The following is a 22,246-nucleotide window of genomic DNA, read 5'->3' on the forward strand; positions in this document are numbered from 1 at the left end:
CAGTGCTGCGTGTGGGTCTTGGGACATTCAGACTGAATGAAGGCTGAAGGATGGGAATCCTTGTGCCACATAAAGCCATGAAGTGGTAGTTTTAAACCAGAGTGTTAAGAAACAGCAAAAGCCTTGTTTTCACAGAGAGGAAATTAGTGTTCAGTGTTATATCAAAACCTCAAACCAACGACTGCAAAACCTGAGCCCAGCAAAGGAGTGATCCTAAACTTTGCAGGCATGGCAGTTGTACGTGGCCTTGTACTGTTCAAGCTGTCCCACTCAATCAGTCCCAGAATTCTGTATGACGAGCACAGAATTCTAGAGGAGCTTTGTCCTGGGATTTTTTGAGTGATAATTTGTGACTGGGTAATGGAAGGATGTGTGCACCTCTAATACCTGTACCATTTGCTGCACAGGTAGAATGTTTAATTGTGTAAAACAGTAAAGTGATCGGGGAGGTTCTGGTCTGGTACTTACCTTTGGATAGATGAACCTTCTGTGATGGCCAATACATGAAATGTATTGGAATGAATAGTGTGCATGTATGAATTGACACAAGGTTTGGACAAGTAGTGGGAGTTGGGGTTCAGTCGGTTGTGCATGTGCTAGTTCAAGGATACATGAGAAGCTTCTGTAGGTTCTGCATAAGGAGCTGCCACAATTCTTTGATGTCAGAGTGCACATTTGGTACCTGAGGCAGTTCTCCCTGGACGTACTGACTGGTTGGAGCTCACAGCCACAAGTGAGTTTCTGGGTGGGTAGGGATGTCACAAGATTGAGGCAGCTAGCTTCTAGTGGGAACACTGGGCTCTCAGTGCATCCTGAACATGTATTTACTACAGGAGAAGGTTGTAAAGTGGAGAAAGGTGGTAGGAACTCGATTGCTCTTGCTTTTACTTGCATCTTCCACCCCCCCAGCTCTGCCCTCAAGCTGTGGCTCTAGCTTCTGCAGTGCTCTGTGTCAGAGACCCGTTACAGGGCTAAACATGGCCAACAGTTTGCTGGAATTCCGGTGTTGAGAGGAGAGGAAAACCAAAAAAAGTAGTTCAGCTATAGAGGTTGCTAGAGATACATTGCTCTGGAAGTTCTTTAGCATAGCAAAATGAGGGTGAAAACAAACTGGAAACAAGTTACATCTTGTCAGTACATCCCTAGAGCTGCCTCCCTGCCTCTCTCCAGGTGTGTTGTACCTGCACAGCCAAGCGTGATCTGTGCAGGCATTTTGAATGCATTGATGGGATGACTGAGAAGGCTGGCCGCTGTGAATTTAAGTGATGGTACAGCTCGTGCGGGAAAAAAATGGGGCTTGTTTTGAGATTGCCGAAAGCAAACTAAGGGAAACCTCTGGTACCTGAAAAATTAATACAAGGTTCATTTATCCTTGAAGTCCATTATGCCCAGGTTGGTAGCTTTCATTTAATGCAGCGCTATCATGAAACCCAGCCTAGAGGACAGAAATAAAATCGTAACACAACTTCAGTATTGTTTTCTGCTCAACAGTTTAAAGTCCTTGCTAGATTTTGAGAGAATTCAAAAGGAACTGAAGAGATCGAATAAAGTCTAGCGTAGGGAAGCTACGTAGGACAACTGTATCCTGTATTCCACTGCCCCTAGGCTGTTGGAGGCCAATTTTTTATGTACTGAGACCAGTTTTGCAGCACACAAACGGAATTGCTCTAGGTTGATGCTAAACAGGCAGGGTGCTGTAGGAGTTTCCGTGATGAGCTCCATCCACCAGCACAGAATTCCCAGGGCCAATCTAGAGCTTCGCTAAAGTAAACCCCATCAAAACGTAGAGGAGTCTTGTCTTCAGCACGGTTTCGCTCTAGGTCTTCTATTGCACTGACTGCTAATCCAAGCACACTCTTGCCGTGGCGTACTGCAATGAGCAGCTCTGGCAGCGGGTTGGAACGGTTCGTGGGGCTGGGAAGAGGAGCTTCTGACTGTCCCCTTCGCTTCTACAGCTGAAGGGCTGGCTTTAGGCTGGCTTCTCCTATGGACTTGATGTAACTCAAATCTATATGGAGACATGAAAATTTAGCATTGTCATGCTGCAGAGCTTGCACTAGGCAAGGTATCTGCTGTAAATGCAAGGGAGTCCCTTGGTCATTGCTAACTACTAGGTACTCACAAAATAATCCAGACTCGCAAGTTACTCCAAAATGAACAAAACAAAGAAAAAGCATACATTTCAGTCCAAATACAACAAAATAGAGCTGCTGTTAGAAAACATTTTTGGTAGAATAGCATCTCTGAATATTATTTAATTTGTCAAATAAGGTCTTTGCAGCAAACCTCATGCAAAGAAAGGTGTCTTGGCAGAAACCTGTGAAAATGTCATTTTCATTAAAAAGATTGCACACGATTCTTAATGGAATAAATACTTCAAAATAATAAACTTATCCCATGGGATTTATACCAGCCATGGTTTGCAATGGTACTTTAGCAGAGCTAAGATGATAATTTATATCAGATTTTCTATTGAAAATACATTTGATGAACTATCAAAGTGCAGTTTAGATTAATCACTCTCAAGTATATTAATATTTACTACTTATTTTCATGTTCTCTGCTCATGAAAAGTTTATGGCTGCCCCATTTTGGAGAGGAAAGATAGTGATTATATATAATTATGACTTGTTTCCTGTGGGTAATGTTAAAATCTGATCTCTTTGTCTAATATAAGAGATACAAGTATGTTGGTCGATAATGGAGTTAACCTGGATTTGTTCTTGTAGAGGTATCGTCAGACGATGGCCCAGCACATTTCATTCCTGGTGTTGCACTTACTCGAAAGCTTGTGGGCTTTAATAACACTTTTATTTATAAATCCTAACGACTGCAGTTTCATGCTCAACAACATTTACAACATGAATATACATCACAGAAAGTTCTGGTCCAAAGAGGTTCATATAAAAGTGCGCATCAGTTCTCACAGCTTAATATCTCTTTTCAAGTCAGACTATTTGTAAGGTTATTCCAAGGCACAGGAGAATCATGAAATTTTCTTCTTTCCTTTTTTAAATAGATGAATTTTTCTTCTATGTACAGAAGGTGGAGAAAAGTAATTTCACAAGAGACAAATGTCATCGTAGCTCTTCTTCCTGTGCATGCAATTACCTTCTGTTTCCAAACGAAATGCTTGGTGTGTATAACTGGAGTGACTCGTAGTGCTTTTCTGCAACTGTCTATTCTGTGTGGCCCTCTGTAGAATGCACGCAGCAATGAATCTTGTTGAAAGTGGGCTCATGCCCCCTTTTAAAGTGACACACAGATGCGCTGGATGTTCTTTACCTTAAAACGTTTTCTTCTTTTTCTTTTGTGAAAAACAATGATGGTTAAGAGCAAGATAAGAGTAGAGAAAAGACAGCAGACAAAGAATATTAATGGCTTCTTCTGAGAAATAAATAAACAGAAGCTACACTCCTTTTCTTTGTTGGAAGGATCACAGATTGAATAGTCGGCAGGAAAGCCATTATTACTTATCAGCTTGTTGTAAAATTTTATTGAAGGTTTTCCTTTTGAGTCAGAAGTGAAGAATCCAAATCTGGGCTTGGATTTTTCTTCAGTCAGTTTAAATGCGTAGTAACCTCTAATCTTGACTTTATCAATGTAGTATGCTGGGAGGGAAAAAAAAAAAGAGAAATGAATGATTATCAATGTAAAAAGCATAACCATCAGAAAATATTTACTTACACTTAGTGCTTCCAATAATGCTCAGCTCCAGCTATCTTAATTATAAGACTGTTTCAAAATAAATAAATAAATAAAAGAATTTGGGGTTTTCTGGACCTACTCTGTGAAAGGTGGATTGACAAAGATACTTAGCCTGTATCTTTGAATTCCTGCATTTATTAATGGCACTTTGGAAGGTAAGCGCTTGCCAGCCTCCTTCCCACCCCCTGCATTGAGTTGGGCAGTGGGACCATGCCTGAACCCACCTGCAGTGACCCACAGGGAGCAGCCGCTTGTCTGAGTCCTGAGGGAAACATTCACACAATTCCTGCCTTATTCCAGACCCAGCTGCTCAACCCCTCAGTGTACATGGCTGTTATTCTGCTGCACGCAAGCACTGAGTGAAAATACTTTAATAAAATCATAAGTAGCAGTCCTTGGTGAGAAAAGGTCTCCCCAATCCATATGTAAGCAGGGAGCATGACTGGGGGTGTGAGCCGGACTCAGGAAGAACATTGTAAAGTGGGGAGACCTTTCTATGAAGTATCTGAAGTATCATGCTATCTGAAAACCAAAGTGGGAACACTATGATGAGTGCCCTTTAAATGACCTTTTCCTTTGGGTAACAGCAGAATAACTTATCGTCCTCTTGTTTGTAATGTGAAGTCAGCACGAAAAGTAAATCAGCAAATACTCATTAGTCCTGTAGTGACTGAGAAAGAGCTAAGTGCTGGAGGGGGAATGCTCTGGTTATTGTTAGTGTCCAGAAGTAATCTAAAGCCATGTTTAGCCATGAGTAATTTGATTTTTTACATAGCTAGCTTCTAGAGAGCCAGTATACGCAGGCTGTGTTTGGGGACAGGCACCTCAGCAGAGCTTTTGGACACCCCATGTCCTGATCAGGGAAGTCTTCAGTGACTGCCAGTAGGAAGTAGTGCAGTGTTGTACTGAAAGTCTTATTTTGGGTGTATGGTTCAGTTACTGCCCTTCAGGTAACTTTTAGTGGCTGACTGGGTCCCAGCCTAATGGCTGAGCTCTGCTGTTTCTCATGAAAAGCTGTGCGGAGCTCACTGCTCCTTTTTAATGTCTGGTTGGAGGAGAAGGGATGGGAGGGATGAGGCCTCCACGGCATTGCTACAAAACAATAAGCTATTGCTGAAGATCATTGCCTTGGACAAAGAAAGAGTCTTGGGTTTTGTTCTCTATCTCCATAACTATTATTTTTTCTCAAAAGTAAAGAACTAGATTTCTGTAGGTGCAGAGCGAAGAGCAAGTAGTGGAGCAGGAACTGGAACACTCCCTTCAATAGGAGCTCCTTAAAATCTGATGACCTGCCATCTTCCCTCTGTGTCCCCCTCCAGGTCTCATTGGGCCTGTTTCTGCTTTACTGTCCAATGACTCTAGGTAAGCAAGGAGGCTCCTGCCTTTCTCTGTAGAGCAGAAATTAGAGTTGTCTCTTGGTATTTGTTGGTCTGAAATGACATCTCCTATCAAGTTCTTAGACTAGCTACTCTGTTGATGCAGGCCCCTCCCCTTATCCAAGCTGCTTGCACTGCTTGGGGCAAGGCTTAGGTCTATGCCATGAAAACAGCTCTGAGAGGCTTGAATGTATCATATACTTACCTTTTAAAACCTCTTGTACATATTTTCCTAAGTAATAATTCCGAAGTTCATCGTTGTCTAAGGACTGGTCGTCTATTCCATTGGCCGTGATGTAAATATCTATGTCACCGTAGGTTCTTTTAATCCACTTCAGAACCTTGCGCACTCCCCAGGGCACCACTGCCAGGCGGGAAGGGGAGCTCAGGCAGGTGATGTCCTGCAGAAACTGGATGTCACGGTCAAACTCGTACTGGCTCCCATTCTGGGGCTCATGAATCACAAATCGCGTGGTGAAATGATTCAGCGCATAGAAGTCAGCTGCACCTTTAACGAGCTTCTTTTCCTCGCTCGTGAAAGATGGCAGAGAAGAGTGCGAGAGGCCTTTTCTGTTTTTAAAGAGAATGTATTCCCTCATCGTAGCTGGATAGTCCCCGGTCTTAAATATGGGGTCGGCAAACCAGCCGATTTCAAACTGAAGGAATCTGTTGGCAGCCTTGGCGTGGGATTCGAAGTAGGGGTTGGCAGGCTCGGCCCAGTCCGAGTGCAGGGACAGGGACACTTTGCCATACTGGAAGGACCGGTACTGCTCATCGTATATTTTCCAGGCCATGGCGTGAGCTATTAATAAGTTGTGCGCAGCCCGGTATGTGTCGCTGCTGCTCCTATTGTAGACATCGCTGAGTCGGTTAGGCTCGTTTATTGTAATCCAAAGTTTCACCAGATCACCCAGCTCCCTAAAACATAAAGCTGCGTAGTCTTGAAAAGCGTAGACCGTAGAGTGATTCAGCCACCCTCCCGTCTGCAGCAAAGGGGCCGGCAGGCCCAGGTAGGCGTGCGTTGGGTGGTACAGGGTGACCATAGACTGGACGTTGAGTTTTAGCACCTCGCTGATCACACACCTGTAATACCTCAGCACTTGCCTGTTGACCACTGACAGATCTCCGTTGGGTAAGATTAGTGACCAGTCAAGTGCAAATCTGTAGTGGGTGACTTTCATTTTTTCCAGGAGGTCAAGTTGCTTTTTAATACTGACGAAATCCGTACATTGTGCTGGCCGGGTTTTTAGCTTCACCCCTTCCACTTTGTGCAGGAGCCCGTCTCCCGTGACGTTCCACAGGTAGAGGTTTGAATCGCAGAACTGGGGCGAGGAAGCCACGGACTCTGCCTGTGGAATCGAAAATAGTGTGTTAAAGTGGGGTCACACCAACCCTGCCACCAGCCTACACTGTATACATTTTCACACAGATAAATCTTTCTCATGGGGTTCACTCTGTGGGCGTGCAAAGAGGGGTTCTCATGGTGCTGACAGGACCACGAGGTGGTTAAGAAGAAGGGATAGAGGATGCAAAAGGCGGACATGGACTGTTTTGGCACTGCTGCTGAGATAATCTTGTTAAACCATGGTGCAGCGGTCCTTGTTCTTACTGATAGTCCTTCTGCCTGTGTAAATGTCTGACACAAACAATTTGTAGTGTTTAGTATAAGTTATATCCTTGCTATCTTCTACTAGTTAACAAGATTTTGTGTCACACAATATATTTTTTTACTATTCCAAATTTTAAACATTTTTGTAGGGTTTATAATCATACAGTGAAGTTTCAAATACCTAGATTAAATCTGTCCTTTTTTTTTTAAGGAAATGGACTTTCCTGTGCTGTGTGTTTACATGGAATGATTAACAAAATGTATAGAAGCTTTACTTTTTTTTTTTTCTTCTATAGTTGTCAGTGAATCTGTTACATTACAAAGTTCTGTTGGTATTTTTTGAAGCTGACATTTTTCATTGGACTACCTTTCTGTACACGATGACAAAGAGCATCTCAACACTGACAACAGATATTGGTCATATTATCTACCAAATTTGAAGCAGAACTAGGTACTTTGGGAAACAGTTTCGAAAAAAAAGATGGTATGATCTGTTTTTAGATGGGAGCAAAAATGATAAAGGCTACATGTGCTGATGTTGGTTATCTTCACCTGTGGCCTAGTCTTTTTAAAGAATGGCTTATTGCCCATTTGTGTAAGTGGCACTTCTGGCCAGGCTCAACCCAGGAATCTGTTCCTGTCTTGTTCAGTAGCTTTAGATGAGGTCTCTATAGCGAAGTTAACTCTCCTTGCACCAGGGTGGCCACGTTGTCCCTGCTCTGTGCCACCCTTTCCCCTGTGCTGCTGTGGGTAACCACATATCCCTGCTGTGAACTGCATTGGCAAACTCCCCTGGTTGAAAAACGACCCAGAAACAATCAGTCTGGAGCAATGTCTTGGCCTAAAATTCCCTGATCTGATCTGCAGCTGGGAGCAGGTGAGCAGAGCAAAGGACTGGGGTCTGCTGCTGCCAAGGACATGTGCCCAGCACCCTGTGACTAGCTCACACTAGGAACCCGTCAAACCAATAAAATTGAACCTATACAGTTATGACTAGGCTTAAAAGGTCTGATTGTAATGTGCACTGAGACTCCTGAACCAAAGGTGCTATACTCAGTCTTTTATTCACAAAGTAAAACTCTGAATTGCCCTCCCCGCACCGGTCTTTTCAGTATTTTTACGCTTACCTTAAGAACAGATTCTGTGATACCCCAGGAGAAGTCACAGGAAAACTGAGCTTGCAAACCTGGGGTAGACTCTCTTGGGAAGAAGCCATTTTCTTGTATGATTTGCTTATAATACCGTGCAGATGACTTGGGAATCCTTTCCTTTTTTTCACTTTTGAAATCTACATAAAACAACCCGCGCCGGATGTTGTAAGCATGTTGCCATTCAAAGCCATCAAGGAGCGACCAGGCTGTGTAACCGAACACATCTATGTTGTCGTATTTAATAGCTGCATAAGAGAAATTAACATTCATTAGCCATATATTTAGGACTCTAACATATATGAGGGATGATTTATGAGAAAGGTCTATTCACTTTGAAAATCTTGAGGGTTTTCTTAGTGCTAAGAGGGTTATTGGCCCATTGTAATTCATTGCAAAACTGTGATAGAAATTGTATAGCCTAGTCCTTACTCAGTAAAAATACAAAACCAAAACCTACCAACCAACCAAAAATCAACCACCTGTCACTGGTTCTTTAAGAAATTAGTGTTGAATGTTTTGTGTTTTTTTTTTTTTTAGCTGCAATTGGTGATTTTTCTGTAACAAATCTTTGCCAATAAAATTAGAGAATTCTGACTAAAAAGTAAGACTAAAAATCACTTGTTTTAGATTGCTTCTTTGTTTGTACTTGTCATGAGGCAAAAGCCTTCTTTTACTGTCCAACCTTAAAGTATCCCTGCGAGTTCTAACATTCATGAATGTCTCTTCAGCTTCTAATTGAAAAATTAAATGTGTTGGTATGGACATATGACTTCAGAAGAAGCTGGATGGATCAACCCAGAGATGGAAGTGCTTGGTTTATTCACATGAAATGCATGTTTCTTCTTATTGTCTCTATACTTCGTAAAGGATTATGCTCTTATGTCTAGTGTGTGAGGAAGATAACAAAATTAATGCTTTCTCTGATGTGGAACCTGATCACTAGGAAGGATGGTAAAACTTCCAAACCAGCTTCTTGCTGGACACCAAGTAATATCAACATTCATCACGCACTTACACCACATGCCAACCGACAACCTGGAAGAAAAAAGTCCAAATTCCACAATCAGTCCTGTTAATGGCTAATTGCCACCTTTTAGTTAGGAACTAATGCAGGATAACTCCTCACGCTAACTCATAAGGGCTGGAATATCAAGGGCAAAGCAGTGAGCAAACAGGGTTACTGTGGATGTTGACACAGACAAATGGACAGCCATATTTTACCTGTCCACCAAGTAATAAAGATGAAGTATTCCGATGTAAAGCTCTCACCCAACAGTATTTTGCCTTATTTTCCCAGGACAGCATTTCAGCTTGCATAATTTTGTATTTCCAGTCAACTTTTTTGCCTTAGTCACAACATGCTGCAACGTCAGAAGAAGATGGTTTTGCACAGTATTTGTATTCAAACAGCAGAGAACAAGGTACCCAGCTGTACTGTCATAGTCCAGCAGTGTATTTTACTGGCTGCTGGTTAAAAAGATCAGAAAGCCCAAGAATTTAGTGTAAGTATATAAGAAACAGTTAGATAAGGATGGAGCATTGGCAAGAAGATAAGGGAATTTAATGAAGTAATGCATGTATTTTGAAGAGAAGCAACTTCTAAATATTAGGGTAACCATGGGAGAAGACACAAAAGTCTTTGAGAATATCAAATGCAAAACCTGGAGGCAGAGAATGATGTAGAGAATAAAGAAATAGGCCAGAATGCCCTCGAAAGCAAAGATGAGTACTTCATGCCTGCAATTGGGAAGGTTGAGTCACTGGAAGCAGGCACATAGGGACAGCCTAAGTGACATTTTTGAAAAATTAGTTTTTGTAGAAGCACTCTGAATAGATGGAGTCTAAATTAAATTCTCTGAGCAAAAGGCACTGCAATAATTGTGATGATGCATGCCTAGATGAGAGATTTGGCTGTTTAAATGGCTAGAACCCCCCCCCACACACACACACACACTATTTTATGTGCATTTTGTGGTAAAAATAATTAATATTTAGATGGATGATAGGTAGAGATCCTGTGAATCACAATGAGAGTATATTTGTAGTGTTCACAGTGGCAGCAAAAGGAGATGGAAAAACGTGGTGAAGAAATTAAGGAGGGCTACTTGCCTTGCTGAGCTTTACTAATACCTAACCATCCACATAGTGACACCAGAGAGAAAAAGACCAAGTTTTGCATTTAGACAAAAAAGAGATATCTGTTGAATAGACACATAAATCTGTGCATTGCCTGCAAAGAAGCGTCTGAACTGGTGTCTGTTGCCTATGCAGAGAATACAGTGTAGAAGGAGAAGACAATAGAAGTCAGGATCTTCACTTGAAATTTGGAGCGTGAAGGAGAAAAGTCCTCCTAAAAACTAAGGGGATGGCCAAGGGGCAAGAACAAGGGGCTGAAGGTAGAAGAGGTCAGGAGTTAATTTGTCACTAGAGTTAACATCCATGGAAGCAGATCTTGAGGCATTTATGTGTCTACTATAGTTGGAGTCTTGGGGTCCTCCTGCAGAAGTGTTGGTTTCAATATTGACAGATTTTTGCATGCCACTAAAAAGCTATAGTTTCAATTAGAATCACAGAATATCCTGAGTTGGAAGGGACCCACAAGGATCATTGAGTCCAGCTCCTGGCTCCACGCAGGACCACCCAAAAAATTAGCCATGAGCCCATTACAATCTGGCCTATATAAATGACATTTTGAAGTTAAAAAGATCTCATTGGTTTTACTGCAAGGAGCACCTTTATGTTATACCTGACTTCTCTGTCAGTAAAAATATGAGAATATATTCCAAATGGTACTCCTGATTAGACAAAGTTTGCTTCACAAAAAAATGCGTTAGTTAAGAGGTAATCCTGTATTTTGAAGCAGAGGTTGAAGTATCATTATACATATAAATGTAGATTACAGTTCTGTGGTTATTGGTTGAACATTGAACCAAGTATTTCAGAAGTTTGGATCCACAGATGTTTTTTACAGGCAGGTCTGCTCTAGAAGACTGAAAAGGCGCATGCTATGGATTTCTTCCATAAGTGTCCAGAAATCTACCTGCTATGCATCTTCAAATCCAGGCCTGCACCTAGGATTCCCTGCTGTGTCAATGCAGTATTTAAAATAGCATAAACTGAATGCTGGAATGTAACCTCCTCAAAATCTGGTAAAGTCAGGCCATACCATATATATTAGCCTGTGTGAAGTTTACGATTTGGATCAACTTTACATGGACAATCTTCATTAGAAGCTTAATTATGTTTTTTGGTGATACAGGACTTCCTGACTTCTCACGTTTTCCCTTTTCTGAGGATAAGAAAGGTTTTTCAGGAAGGATCTGAGCCAACCCATGACAACAATATGGCATGTGGTGTATGATGCAGAAGGCATCGCCCTGCTCTAAGGCTCAGTAGGTGTCACTCCCCCAGCACCGAAGCTGAAAAATAGGATGGGGAAAAATAATACTGGTTTTGCAGAGGCTTCAGTTATTAACAGTGTTTATGTTTCATATAATACTAAATCTTTTGCCTTCAGACAGCACACCCTGCACTCTGGCTTTCCGAAGGGAAAATACCGAGATTAAAACTGTGTATTTAAAACACATTATCTCTGTTTGCCATTCCGTAATCTTGAGGAATGATTACTGTTTTCCTGCTGATTTACTTTGCATGTTTGGCACTAGAGTAGAACCTCAGCATGGCGATGACAGCCTGTTGTCACTGCCTCATTTTCCTGCTGTCAAGGTATGTACCCACATGAAGATTTTACAGTTGGGCTGCCATCAGTGAAAAGTGATATGCAATATATTTGTTTACATTCATTTCTGACTCAGTTTTGTACCCAGATGTTGGACTTTAGCTTCCTGGGACAGAGACTACATTTTTTTTTCTGTTTGTACAACACCTAGCACCAGTGGATCCTGATCCATGACTTGTACTCATGCAGTAGAAAAAAATTAATAATTAACTTAGTCACCATTATGTCTTCTAAAAAAGATTAAATCATTAAAAAGCTAAATGATCTTAGAAATGATATTTAAAAACTCTCCAAAAATCCAGCAACTAACTTGCACACAAACCTTGTAAAACCTTATTTATGAAGTTTTTCATCATGTAGATGGCTGTGGTGTCATCGGTTTTCACATGGCTGTCAGTGAACCAGCCATTCTCCGCAATCAAGATCCGAGGACTGTCGTATTCCAGTTTAATCCAGTTCAGTACTTCCCTCAAATTGAGTGACAAGTTTTGTCCCATTTTCGGTAGAGTGTTTGGAGGTTTGAAGTTATTAGGACCAAAGGAAAACGCAAAGAAGTCAGCTGTTCCTTTTATGTACTTTTTTTCATCCTCAGTAAAGCGTGGCAAAAAAGATAATTCATTTTTCAGTTCTTCTGGATAATCACCATCCCCGTGGATGGGTTTAGCAAACCATCCAAGTACTCTCTCCACAGACTGCTGGCATTTAGAGATGTCCAAAGCATCATCTGATCTGTTGGGTTCGATCCAGTGGGATCCCAAGACTATGGACATCAGTCCCTTCTGATATGGTTCAAAGTGTTTTTTGTAGTTATGCCAAACTTTTGCATGAGCCTGGTAAGAGAAAAATAACATTAAATTATTACTCTTTAATAAATCCCTGCACGTGCAAGCAGCTAGACAACCAGGTAGCTAGATCTGATTTGCTGCAAAATTCTATGGCAATATTGGTGAATGGTTAAGGTACAATAACCACACTGCACAGCTGCAGTGGGCAATAACTGTTATAATGCAAGGGCCTCAGATGATTGTAATGCTCAACATCTCCTGTGTGCTGTTCCTGTGACACATTAGGCTTGTGGCTTTTTGCCTTTTAACATGGATCTGAAGGTTGCAAGATGTCCCAGCAGGTATGTGCTCTTCCAGACACTTTGGGGCTAAACTGCTGTTGACAGTGGGATTTGAACTCAGAGAACAGAGTCCCAGATAGTTCTTTCTTTGTAAAGCAGTGATTGCTGACACGGTTAAAATTTTAAACTGTTTTTCCAATTTTTACATAAATGATAAACCTCAAATTATGTTTCCTTTGTCAACGTTGGCTCTGTGCTATTGATTGGTCTGTACTATGGGGGCAACCTGGATTTACTCTGATGAAACCACACCCACCCCATATTGTTGTTCTTGCCATTTACTTCCAGTGGTTTGAATTTGGACTAATCATACAAGTGCTCAACTTTTAAGTATTTGCACAGACTCTAAGTATAAAATCTAGAGAAAGGTGCAAGCTGCAACTGCAAGTTTGAAACAAAATGTAAAGTTTTATAGTTCTGTGTCAGAATTTTGATCCAGGCTTTTAGTTCATTTCTTTGAAGATATAACGTGATAATTTTCTTGACAGTACATGAAACAGAGCAAAATATTCATTTTAAGTATTCATTCTGAGAGCAGTACCACTTTCATTTGAAAAGAAAATCTGTCAGTCTCATCTCCTAAATTTTATTGATTATGACATGATTCAGTACTCATGATAGGCCAAATACGGACTTCTCTAGGATAGACAGAAGTTTTGCTAAGAGTGTTAGTGGCAATGAAAGCATGCCTTGTATCACATCTTAATTAAATTTTTCTGATCTTCATCACGTTTTATAAGGCTTAACATTGTCACACACCAGAATTACCTTCAAATGTCACATTGTTAATTGCATAAATAAGAGATCACTGCAGTCAAGCTTTCTATGGCCTATGCATTAAAAGGAATATATGGGAGATTTAGGAACCAGTAGCATTGTCCTGAGTCCTATAGGAAAACAGGATTGTTAGGGTGTCAGAGAAGGATGGCTCTGGATCAGGGTGAAGGAGGAGGATGTGACAGAGGAGAGGAGCTGACCTCTCTCCAGCTGATGAGTTGTTAAATAACTCAAGGTTTACATTGCTCCTGAAGTGTGGCTCTATATGCTAAGCTGGAAAGAAAATAACTGTTTGCACCCAGAAAAAACATCAAGAAGCATTGTGAAACACTTAGAGTGCTGAGTTAGACTGTCATCATTACCAAACCAAACAGCGTTGCTTACATTTGACAAAAATTTCAGTTAATTTATCTAGAAATGCACAGCCTTGACAGCTTAAAAAAACCCCAAACCAACAAATGGCCTGGTGTCAGGTAGATATTTAGCTAAGCTCAGGACTACTGCAGAAGTACCGTTTGTGAAATTTTGTGTATCAGTTGTTTATGGTTTCTAAGGTCATGCTCGTAACATTCGTTCAAGGTCTGTCTTTGAAAGTACTGATAAAGCAACATTAACCTTTGAGATTCAGGCTAAAGGGAAATCAGCAAAGTTGTACTCAGGAGACGAACTGCAAGATACAGTTATGATATTATAAAAGGGATTTCTTACTGGTCTTGTCAGAAAATGTATGCGGCCAGTGCCATCCTCTCCCTATCCTCTCCAGAAGGTCCCTTCAGCCCCAGGTGGCCAGGCTTGTTTTGGTGTTAGCCTGCACAGGCATCTGCCCCAAGGGATTTCTCACATGGTTAATATATATTTTTTTCCCAGACACAGCCTACTAACACCGCTGTTCAATGAAAGGTGTATATTTGCATTGGCTTAACAAGAAAACCCCTGCTGAAATCAACTGTGTTATTCACAGGGCCAAGTAGCATGACAGTGGCATCAGGTAAATCTTAGCAATTCCATGTTTCTAAATGAGGTGGAGAAGGAAGTCTTTGCCAAAAAAACAACTAATTAGCATGCATGACCGACAAAACAACCGGGGAGAACTCATTATATTCATACACAATTTCAGGAGGTTGATTAGAAGAAAGTAAAGTTACTACTAAAACATTGCCTACGCCTATGAAAACAGCCACAGGTACAATTGTACAGGAGCAGACGTCTAGTACAAATACAAATACGTACATTTAGGGTAAGTCAAGATAGGATTTTCACAGCACAAATTCATGTTCCTAGTTCCAAAGGTTATATCTATTCAAAAATAATTGTGGCTGGTCTATATTAAGGTCTTTACAGATGTAGCAGAGGCAATAGCATCTGCTTGTGAACATTTCTGGTTTTAGTTAATTGTCTGTAAGACAGCTTAGCACCCTCAGATGAAGGGTGTTCTCTAAACACACTATTATTGATGGAACCAACCGATTGTTAGCATTTGTTCTGTAAGACAGCATGAAATAAACATCATTTTAAAAGCTCTATCTTATATATATATATTATAGCCGTTATAATGGCTATTTTGAGAAAATCTTGACTATTTTTTTTTCTTTTTCTTTTTTCCCCCCCCTTTCAGTTACAGTTTAATCTCTAATCTTTCACTTTCCTTGTTAGATCAAGGACAAATGTCAAGGCTAAGTACACAGTGAAAGCAGGATCGATATTGCGTATTTATTCTAGATATGCATGACATTAATTTCAGCATATTGTCCTGGTATTAGTATAGCAATTATTCCATAGACTTGAAAGGCACAGCGAGTGCTATGTCAGTTAGCATTAACCCTGTAAAAAGGCTAAATAGAATGAGTTGATTTAATAAAATAAAGACAACTGTGTTGTTCTCCCCTCTTCTTGAAATATTCTCATAGTGCTTCAAACTCTGACCCTGTAAATTATGTTGTATGTAGACAAAAAGCCTATTCTTGAAAGACCGACACTTTCAAGTTCATAAGGTTTATTAAAGTAAAGCAGTTTTCCCTGAATGCCTCGGCAATGAGCACACAAAACAAAGCCAGGTGTATACGGAGTTATTTCAGAGTGCTAGAGAGCAAGAAGAACATTTAGAATTAGAATTTAAAAAATCCTAATAAAATGATTCTCACTTTGTGTTGTTTGTTTTTTCAAACCACGAGGAGCTAGAATAGAGAATTTGATGATGATGGTGTAAAAATCACTTTAGAAGAAGAACAGGTGTGTGGGGCTTATTTGGAGAGTTTATTTCAGTTCAAGGCACTTCTGGTCTGTGGTAAAGATGACATGTGGTCAGTAGAGCTAAAACTTTTTTTTTCTTTTTTTTTGGCAAACTGACTCTGAAGCTGAATCCTTGTGAAGAAAAAAAAGGCTCTTGACATGCAGGCAACTAAGTTTCTGAAAGAGTGGTTTGAAGGACTGAGGTTTTACTATCAAATTTGTTGTATGCTATCCATCTTGCATTTGGCTTGCATCTTTCCTGATGATTTCCAAGAAGTGTAAGAAAGCTAGGCTGAAAATAACTAATTGTATAAAAAGGTGTGAATCAGTTCTGATTCAAAACTTGCAAAATGCTGTCATCACTGATGATGGCCACTGTTTGAAAAATCCTCTGGCAAAGATATTTACAAGCATAGACAAACCCGCTGTCTGTCCTAGAGCTATACTTGATGGAGACCAATTTCCCTCCTCCAGTAAGAAATACGGGCACTGGTGTAGCTCCATCTTTCTAGATCCTGAGGAGAGGAGGACCCTTTGCAGAAAGGGAAGAAAGTGCCTGGGTGGACTTAGAGATAAAAATGATTCCCCATTCATTTGGTAGATTTTTTTTTTTAAGAGAATGAATTATGGTACTTCTTTGGGAAAAGCTCATCCAAACATCCCAAAGATGATGGTGTCCATGAAGAGATCCTGGCATAGAGACTGCTACCAAAGAGCAGGGAGTAACACAGCTGGGCTCAGAGATGAACCTGATCTGTAACAGATCTATATGGAGACATCATATTTGAAAGGGAATGTGTTGCCTTTTCCCAGTATATGTCTTGAAACCAAGCCCATGAAAGTAAAATAAAAAATTGTAGGGAGATTTCTGTATTCTGATACTTTTCTCCTGGGGTTTTCTGCAAGATGGAAGGAAATGGGGAGTGTGAATGGTCTTTAACAGAAAACAAACAAACAAACAAAAAAGCAAGCCTGTATCTGCCTGTTACTTAGCAAAGGCAGAAGTGCCTGGAGGGCACCAGTACAGAGGACAAAAAGGCAGCCTGGTCTGTAGTTTGTGATATTTACAAACCTCAGTCTAAGTAATATATAGAAAGAACATAACTAGATCCAGAGTTAATGGTGATGATAGATCAGGTAAATATTTGATTTAGCTCCAGTCACAATGATTCACCTGCTTTATACTTTCCTGCTTCTTGTCCAATTTAGTTACTATTAAATCAAAGAAATCCATGTAATTTTTCTGTGTGCAATTTTTTTCTTCTCTATCTCAGTATGACAGCTGCCTCAGAAACAAGCTCACAGTTTCTGTGTCTTCTTTGATGTGTCTTTCAAGTGTCACATGGCAAGTCACATCTTATTAATTGCTTTGCAATGTTGCTTTGGTAAAGTGCAGTCTGCTTTAATGAATAAAGGAGATACAGATTGACTGTCACTCTCCATATGGTATAAGATTTCATGTGTTCCAAATATTAGTGATAATGATCATCCAACCGAATGAGTTTCCGAGAGTTTCACCTACGTTAACACCTTAGCAATTCATAAGCTTCAAACTTCAGATTTCCTATTCATTTCCAGGCAAGTAGTATCAGGTCCTTTAAAATGGTTGGCAGCCATTATGACCCTCTGTGTATATCATACGTAGCAACATGCAATGTGTATTTTAAATTGAAATGTTGTTCTGCTATATATTGTTTTCCCTGTGTGGCGTTCCTAAGCACCCTGCTTAGCAGCCTTTGCCTCTCCGTTCAGTAGTCCTCTTTATTTATGTAAAAGGCAGGACTGTCTCTTGCCTTTAGATGTAGATGCATCTGGGGTATTGCCTTAGAGGGATGCAAGCAGGAAAGAAGGAAAGCACATGTGTTAGCTGATACATAATACTTCGTGCTAATAACAGTATACGTCTCTTGAGTCTGATGAAGATAGGTAAGCCCTCCTTCTGTTGAAAATCCTTAATAAGATAATTATCAACCTAGTGGCCTACCAGAATTCATTCACGGAAGCAGACTGTTATTTTATTGGTTTTAAATTGTATGGACTTCTTCCTTTTGCCACCCAATTATTTGAGTTTTGAGCTGTTGGGTTTCTTTAATCTACTAAAATTGTCAGTTAAGAATTAAGAGAAAAATTCTTCAGCCCTCTTCTAGAGACACAAAAATCTTCATTGACTTTCAAACTGTTCTTACAACAAAACAATCCAAAGTCCAGAAAAGCTGCAGTTTATGATCTGTTATATTGTTTTTGTGATTCTCTGAAACCTGGCTTCAGTTTATAATGGATATACCATATAAAAGCACTCCCTTATGCAACTGGTAGTTTGTTCTCACAACACTGCAATTGCAACAGTGCACTGGCAAATTAAACTAAATGTAGGACTAACGAGAGAGACCCATCTATGGTTTATCTAAAGATACTCCGTATATTTCTATAAAAAGGCTTTAGAATGATTATTCAGCTGTTTGCTAAGTAACAGAGTGATGGCCAGATTAGTTTAGTTTCTCTTGAGCATTACAGATCTGGTTTTCCTGCTCAGTATATTTAATAGGCGGACCTGGTAATGTACCTAGGATGGGATAAGAATATTGTCTTTCAACAGGCTGTCCAAAAAGGAAGATTTTCATATGGACAAGAACTTGGCTCTTCCTAAAGCCACTGACATAAATGGGAATTTTTACAACAAAATTGACTCATGTAGACAGGCTCCTCAAGAGCTTCAATTCCATCCCCAACCCCAAAACATCATGCTCCAGTTTCTCAAATGCATTACTACAAAGTTAAGATACTTTGTAATGAAGACCTAAAATCTGCAGGAATTTTACAGCGTCACAGGAGAAAATTGCTAGTACATCAGGCAATTTTCATGGTGCTGTGAGAAAGATACCACATGAAAATAACTTCTGCCCAGTAACAACAACAACAATAACTGTTAATGGATTGTGTGTTGCTGAAAAATCTCATTAAACCTTTTATTTAAGTAATTTGTTTTATACTTGGATGCACAGATTTTAAGGCTAGAATGAACTATTAGATAAAGACTGAGTTAAATAATATTATACAAGGAAATTAATTAAGTAATTTGAATATCAGACCCAGCTGTGCTTGACTTCCTGACACACCTAGTTGATACTTCAGCAGAGGTATTGCTCTCTGTGCTGTGTGCTGCTTACATGGATTTTAGAGTGGGAAAATTTAGAAATTGCCTAGTGGATAACCCAATTTTGATCGTGCCACTCAGAAACTCAGGCAAGCAATACCACAAACTTGTGTTGTGTCTTTTACATGTATTGTATCATATATAACACTTGAGAATGAAAAATCTCTATAGAGAATCTCTATAAAATCTCTATCACAAATCTCTATAGTTAGATTATTTTTGTGCTGTCTGAAATCAGTAACTCTAGATACTGAATGACTTTTTTTTTTTTTTTGTATAAATCTTCTACTGACTGCAGAGTGAGTTTTCTGAAAAGGATGTTCTCCATGTTGAGGCCTGGAAACTAATACATGAAATAGAAGTTGCAGAATGTTTTAACTGCTCTGGTAGTTAATATTTCCCAACATAAATATTTCTTTCTGTATGACAAATATATTCAGATGTATTTCTTAATTATATTTATAATGCAGGGTAATGCAGACCTTATCGCTCTCTACAGTTACCTTAAAGGAGGCTGTAGCGAGGTGGGGGTTGGTCTGTTCTCCCACGTGCCTGGTGACAGGACGAGGGGGAATGGGCGAAAGTTGCGCCAGGGGAGTTTTAGGTTGGATGTTAGGAAGTACTTCTTTACTGAAAGGGTTATTAAGCATTGGAACGGGCTGCCCAGGGAGGTGGTGGAGTCACCATCCCTGGAGGTCTTTAAAAGACGTTTAGACGTAGAGCTTAGCGATATGGTTTAGTGGAGTACTTAGTGTTAGGTCGGAGGTTAGACTCGATGATCTTGAGGTCTCTTCCAACCTAGAAATCTGTGTCTGTGTCTGTGTCTGTATGTAGTACAAAAAGTCTCTTTGTGACAGCTAGGAATTGTTTGAGCAGGGGGCATTATACTAGCTTCTCTATCAAACAGACAGGACCATGACTTGCTCTTTATAGTACTTTGAGCACTACAGATAAAAAAAGCTATATTTATATTGTTAATTATCTTAAACTGCTGTTATTGGAAATTGTTTTAAATAATAGCATGAGAAAATAAGAATATATATTCTTATGCATACAGACAAGCTACTCTGTAGAATGAAATTCATAATCTATCAGAGATGCTGTGAACTCTATAAAGCACCAGCATGAATGTCTCCACATTTTTCCTTAAAGATACAACCCACTTCAGACTTCTCTTTTTGTCCTTTCCAAAGAAAAAATACCATGAACTTAGGACCTAGTACTGCAGCTGCTGAAGCTATTGATCATGGGATCAAGCCTTTCAGATCTGTAATTCTGTAGAAGATAGCCAATACATAAAATAGCACCAACATAAAAATTAAAATGCTGAAAATGCTGCAGAAATAATGTAATTTTGAAACTCTTAAATACTGAAGGGGACATTTGTTTTCTTCTCAAACCAAGAACTGATGACCTTGCTAATTCAGTGATAAACATTTTGCAGTATGATCTTACTAAGCCAGAAGTAATCATACTTACATATACACATCTTCTACTGCTAGTAAAACTGATCCAATATGCAAATAGAACTAAATCTCTGTATAAACTAATGGAACGGTCATTTTAGTGTAGCTGAATGACTGAACAGTCATTTCAGTGTAACTAAATAAAAAGAAAAAAGAAGGAAAACCATGGTCTTTAATAGACAGATGTAGGCAAAAAGAAATTTAAATAGATTAATAAACAAGCACCTTAAAACAAATAATTACTGAGTCAGCTGTTGTGACTACAACAATGAAATCAATTTGAGATTTTGAAAAAAAACAACTGCCTTAGCTAAGGGTTATTTCTTGATGTTTTCACATTCTTTGATTATTTTTTTAACATTGATTACATGATTGATTCCTCCCATTATTTCCTATGACAGTGCAAGATCAGTTAATAAAACCTTACTATACTGTACCTTGATCAGATTGTGTCCTACAGTGTAGACGGTGGTTATTTTCCCTTTCTCTCCAGGAGCATGAATACCTGTGCCATACCCATGCCAAGCAACTAAGTAAGGATTATGGATGGTAATCCAATACTTAACACGATCCCCAAAGGTCTGGAAGCAAAAGGTGGCATAGTCGTTGAATATATCAATTACTGATTCATTTTTCCATCCCCCATATTGTTCTTGCAGTGTCAAGGGCAGGTCCCAGTGGTACAGGGTAACCACAGGGTCAATATTTCTGTAGACTAGAGAGTCAATAAGGGTGTTATAGTACTGGAGTCCTTTTTCGTTGGGAGCTGCTACCACCCCAGTGGGAAAAAGCCTCGACCACGAAATTGAAAACTGGTAAAAGGTAACTCCCAAAAAATCCAGAGCTGACAGATCTTTGTCCAGCAAGTTGTAACTGTCACTGGAAACGTCCGTGCTGTCAGCATCTCTGAACTCCGTGTGGATGAAGCGGTCCCAGATGGAGGATCCTTTCCCGTCCTTCCTCCAGCTGCCTTCCACCTGGAACACCCCTGTCCCTACGCCCCAGAGAAACTCTTTGGGGAAAGTGTCATACAAAAACATCTGTGTTTCACTCACGGGACTGGAGTTAGGGTCCTTTTTCCACACAGATCTTCCCTCTCCGGCAAGCCCAGCGACTATCCTTACGAAAACTAATGTCCAAAAAGCAACAAGTCTCTTCAGCCGTCGGCCACACATTATGCCGTTTTATAACGCCAGTGTTAAAAGTCAGATTTCCTTTACTGCCGCTGAAAAAAATCCATCCATTCCCTGGAGTCCCTGCTGTGCAGACTGTCTTCATTTGCCACTAACTGCTGGAGTGTCTTATCAAAGCTTCACTAAAAGCTTGCGATCGTAAAAGCCCTGTCAATGATTAGCCTGAACTGTGAGACCTGGAGTGGGTCAGAGAACAGCGTAATTTTTAGGGAGGTGGCCTCTGTATGATCACTGAGACACCTAGGCTGAGTTCTTTCTGCAGGAAAACATGTTACCTGAGCAATACGAAACGCTCAATCACTCGATGAGAGCATATAGGTGACAGAGGGTGCTCAGAAGCTATCCCATTCTTTGTTCCTCGTGCAGCTGTTTCAAGGAGAAGAAATAGAATTCAGACTACAGTCTCCATTTAAAAGGCAATTTATCAATTTTTAATGAATCACTTGTTAAATAAAAAGAGCATGCCAGAAGGGTTTGGGGTCTTTTCCCAGAGTTTAACTTTACCTATGTGAAGTTTAACATACAACATTAGGATACAGTTTATTACTAGAACCAAGACAGACTCAATAAAAACAAACCAAACTCCATTTTTCCCCTCTCTGGACCATATTAATTTCTCTCTGAAGTTTTTTCTTTGGGTACAAATCTCCACATATTTACCAATATCTTGTGAATATTTTCTCATATCATCCAGTCAGAGAAAAGACCGAGCTTGCTC

The 22,246-nt window shown here is 40.0% G+C and overlaps 1 protein-coding gene across 1 annotated transcript; it reads right to left on the reverse strand.

Annotated features, from left to right (window-relative positions):
- Positions 1–7: 7 nt before the first annotated feature.
- On the reverse strand, positions 8–21,510 carry KLB (klotho beta). The gene is made up of 5 exons (XM_035551356.2): positions 20,773–21,510; positions 11,906–12,413; positions 7,821–8,089; positions 5,290–6,433; positions 8–3,611 (listed from the first exon to the last, which is right to left on the reverse strand). Exons 1-5 carry the CDS (start codon positions 21,508–21,510, stop codon positions 3,250–3,252), a joined length of 3,021 nt encoding a protein of 1,006 aa, XP_035407249.2. The 3' UTR covers positions 8–3,249.
- Between the last annotated feature and the right edge of the window lie 736 nt (positions 21,511–22,246).

The sequence above is a fragment of the Cygnus atratus genome, chromosome 4 (genome assembly GCF_013377495.2).
Source record: "Cygnus atratus isolate AKBS03 ecotype Queensland, Australia chromosome 4, CAtr_DNAZoo_HiC_assembly, whole genome shotgun sequence".
NCBI lineage: Eukaryota > Metazoa > Chordata > Aves > Anseriformes > Anatidae > Cygnus > Cygnus atratus.

Coding starts and splice junctions, on each gene's coding strand:
- KLB (XM_035551356.2), bottom strand. CDS start 21,510: ATGTGTGGCCGACGGCTGAAGAGACTTGTTGCTTTTTGGACATTAGTT. Junction 8,090..11,905: donor CATAAATAAGGTTTTACAAG/GTTTGTGTGCAA, acceptor TCTCTTATGCAG/CTATTAAATACGACAACATA. Junction 3,612..5,289: donor TGTACAAGAGGTTTTAAAAG/GTAAGTATATGA, acceptor TTTCCCTCCCAG/CATACTACATTGATAAAGTC.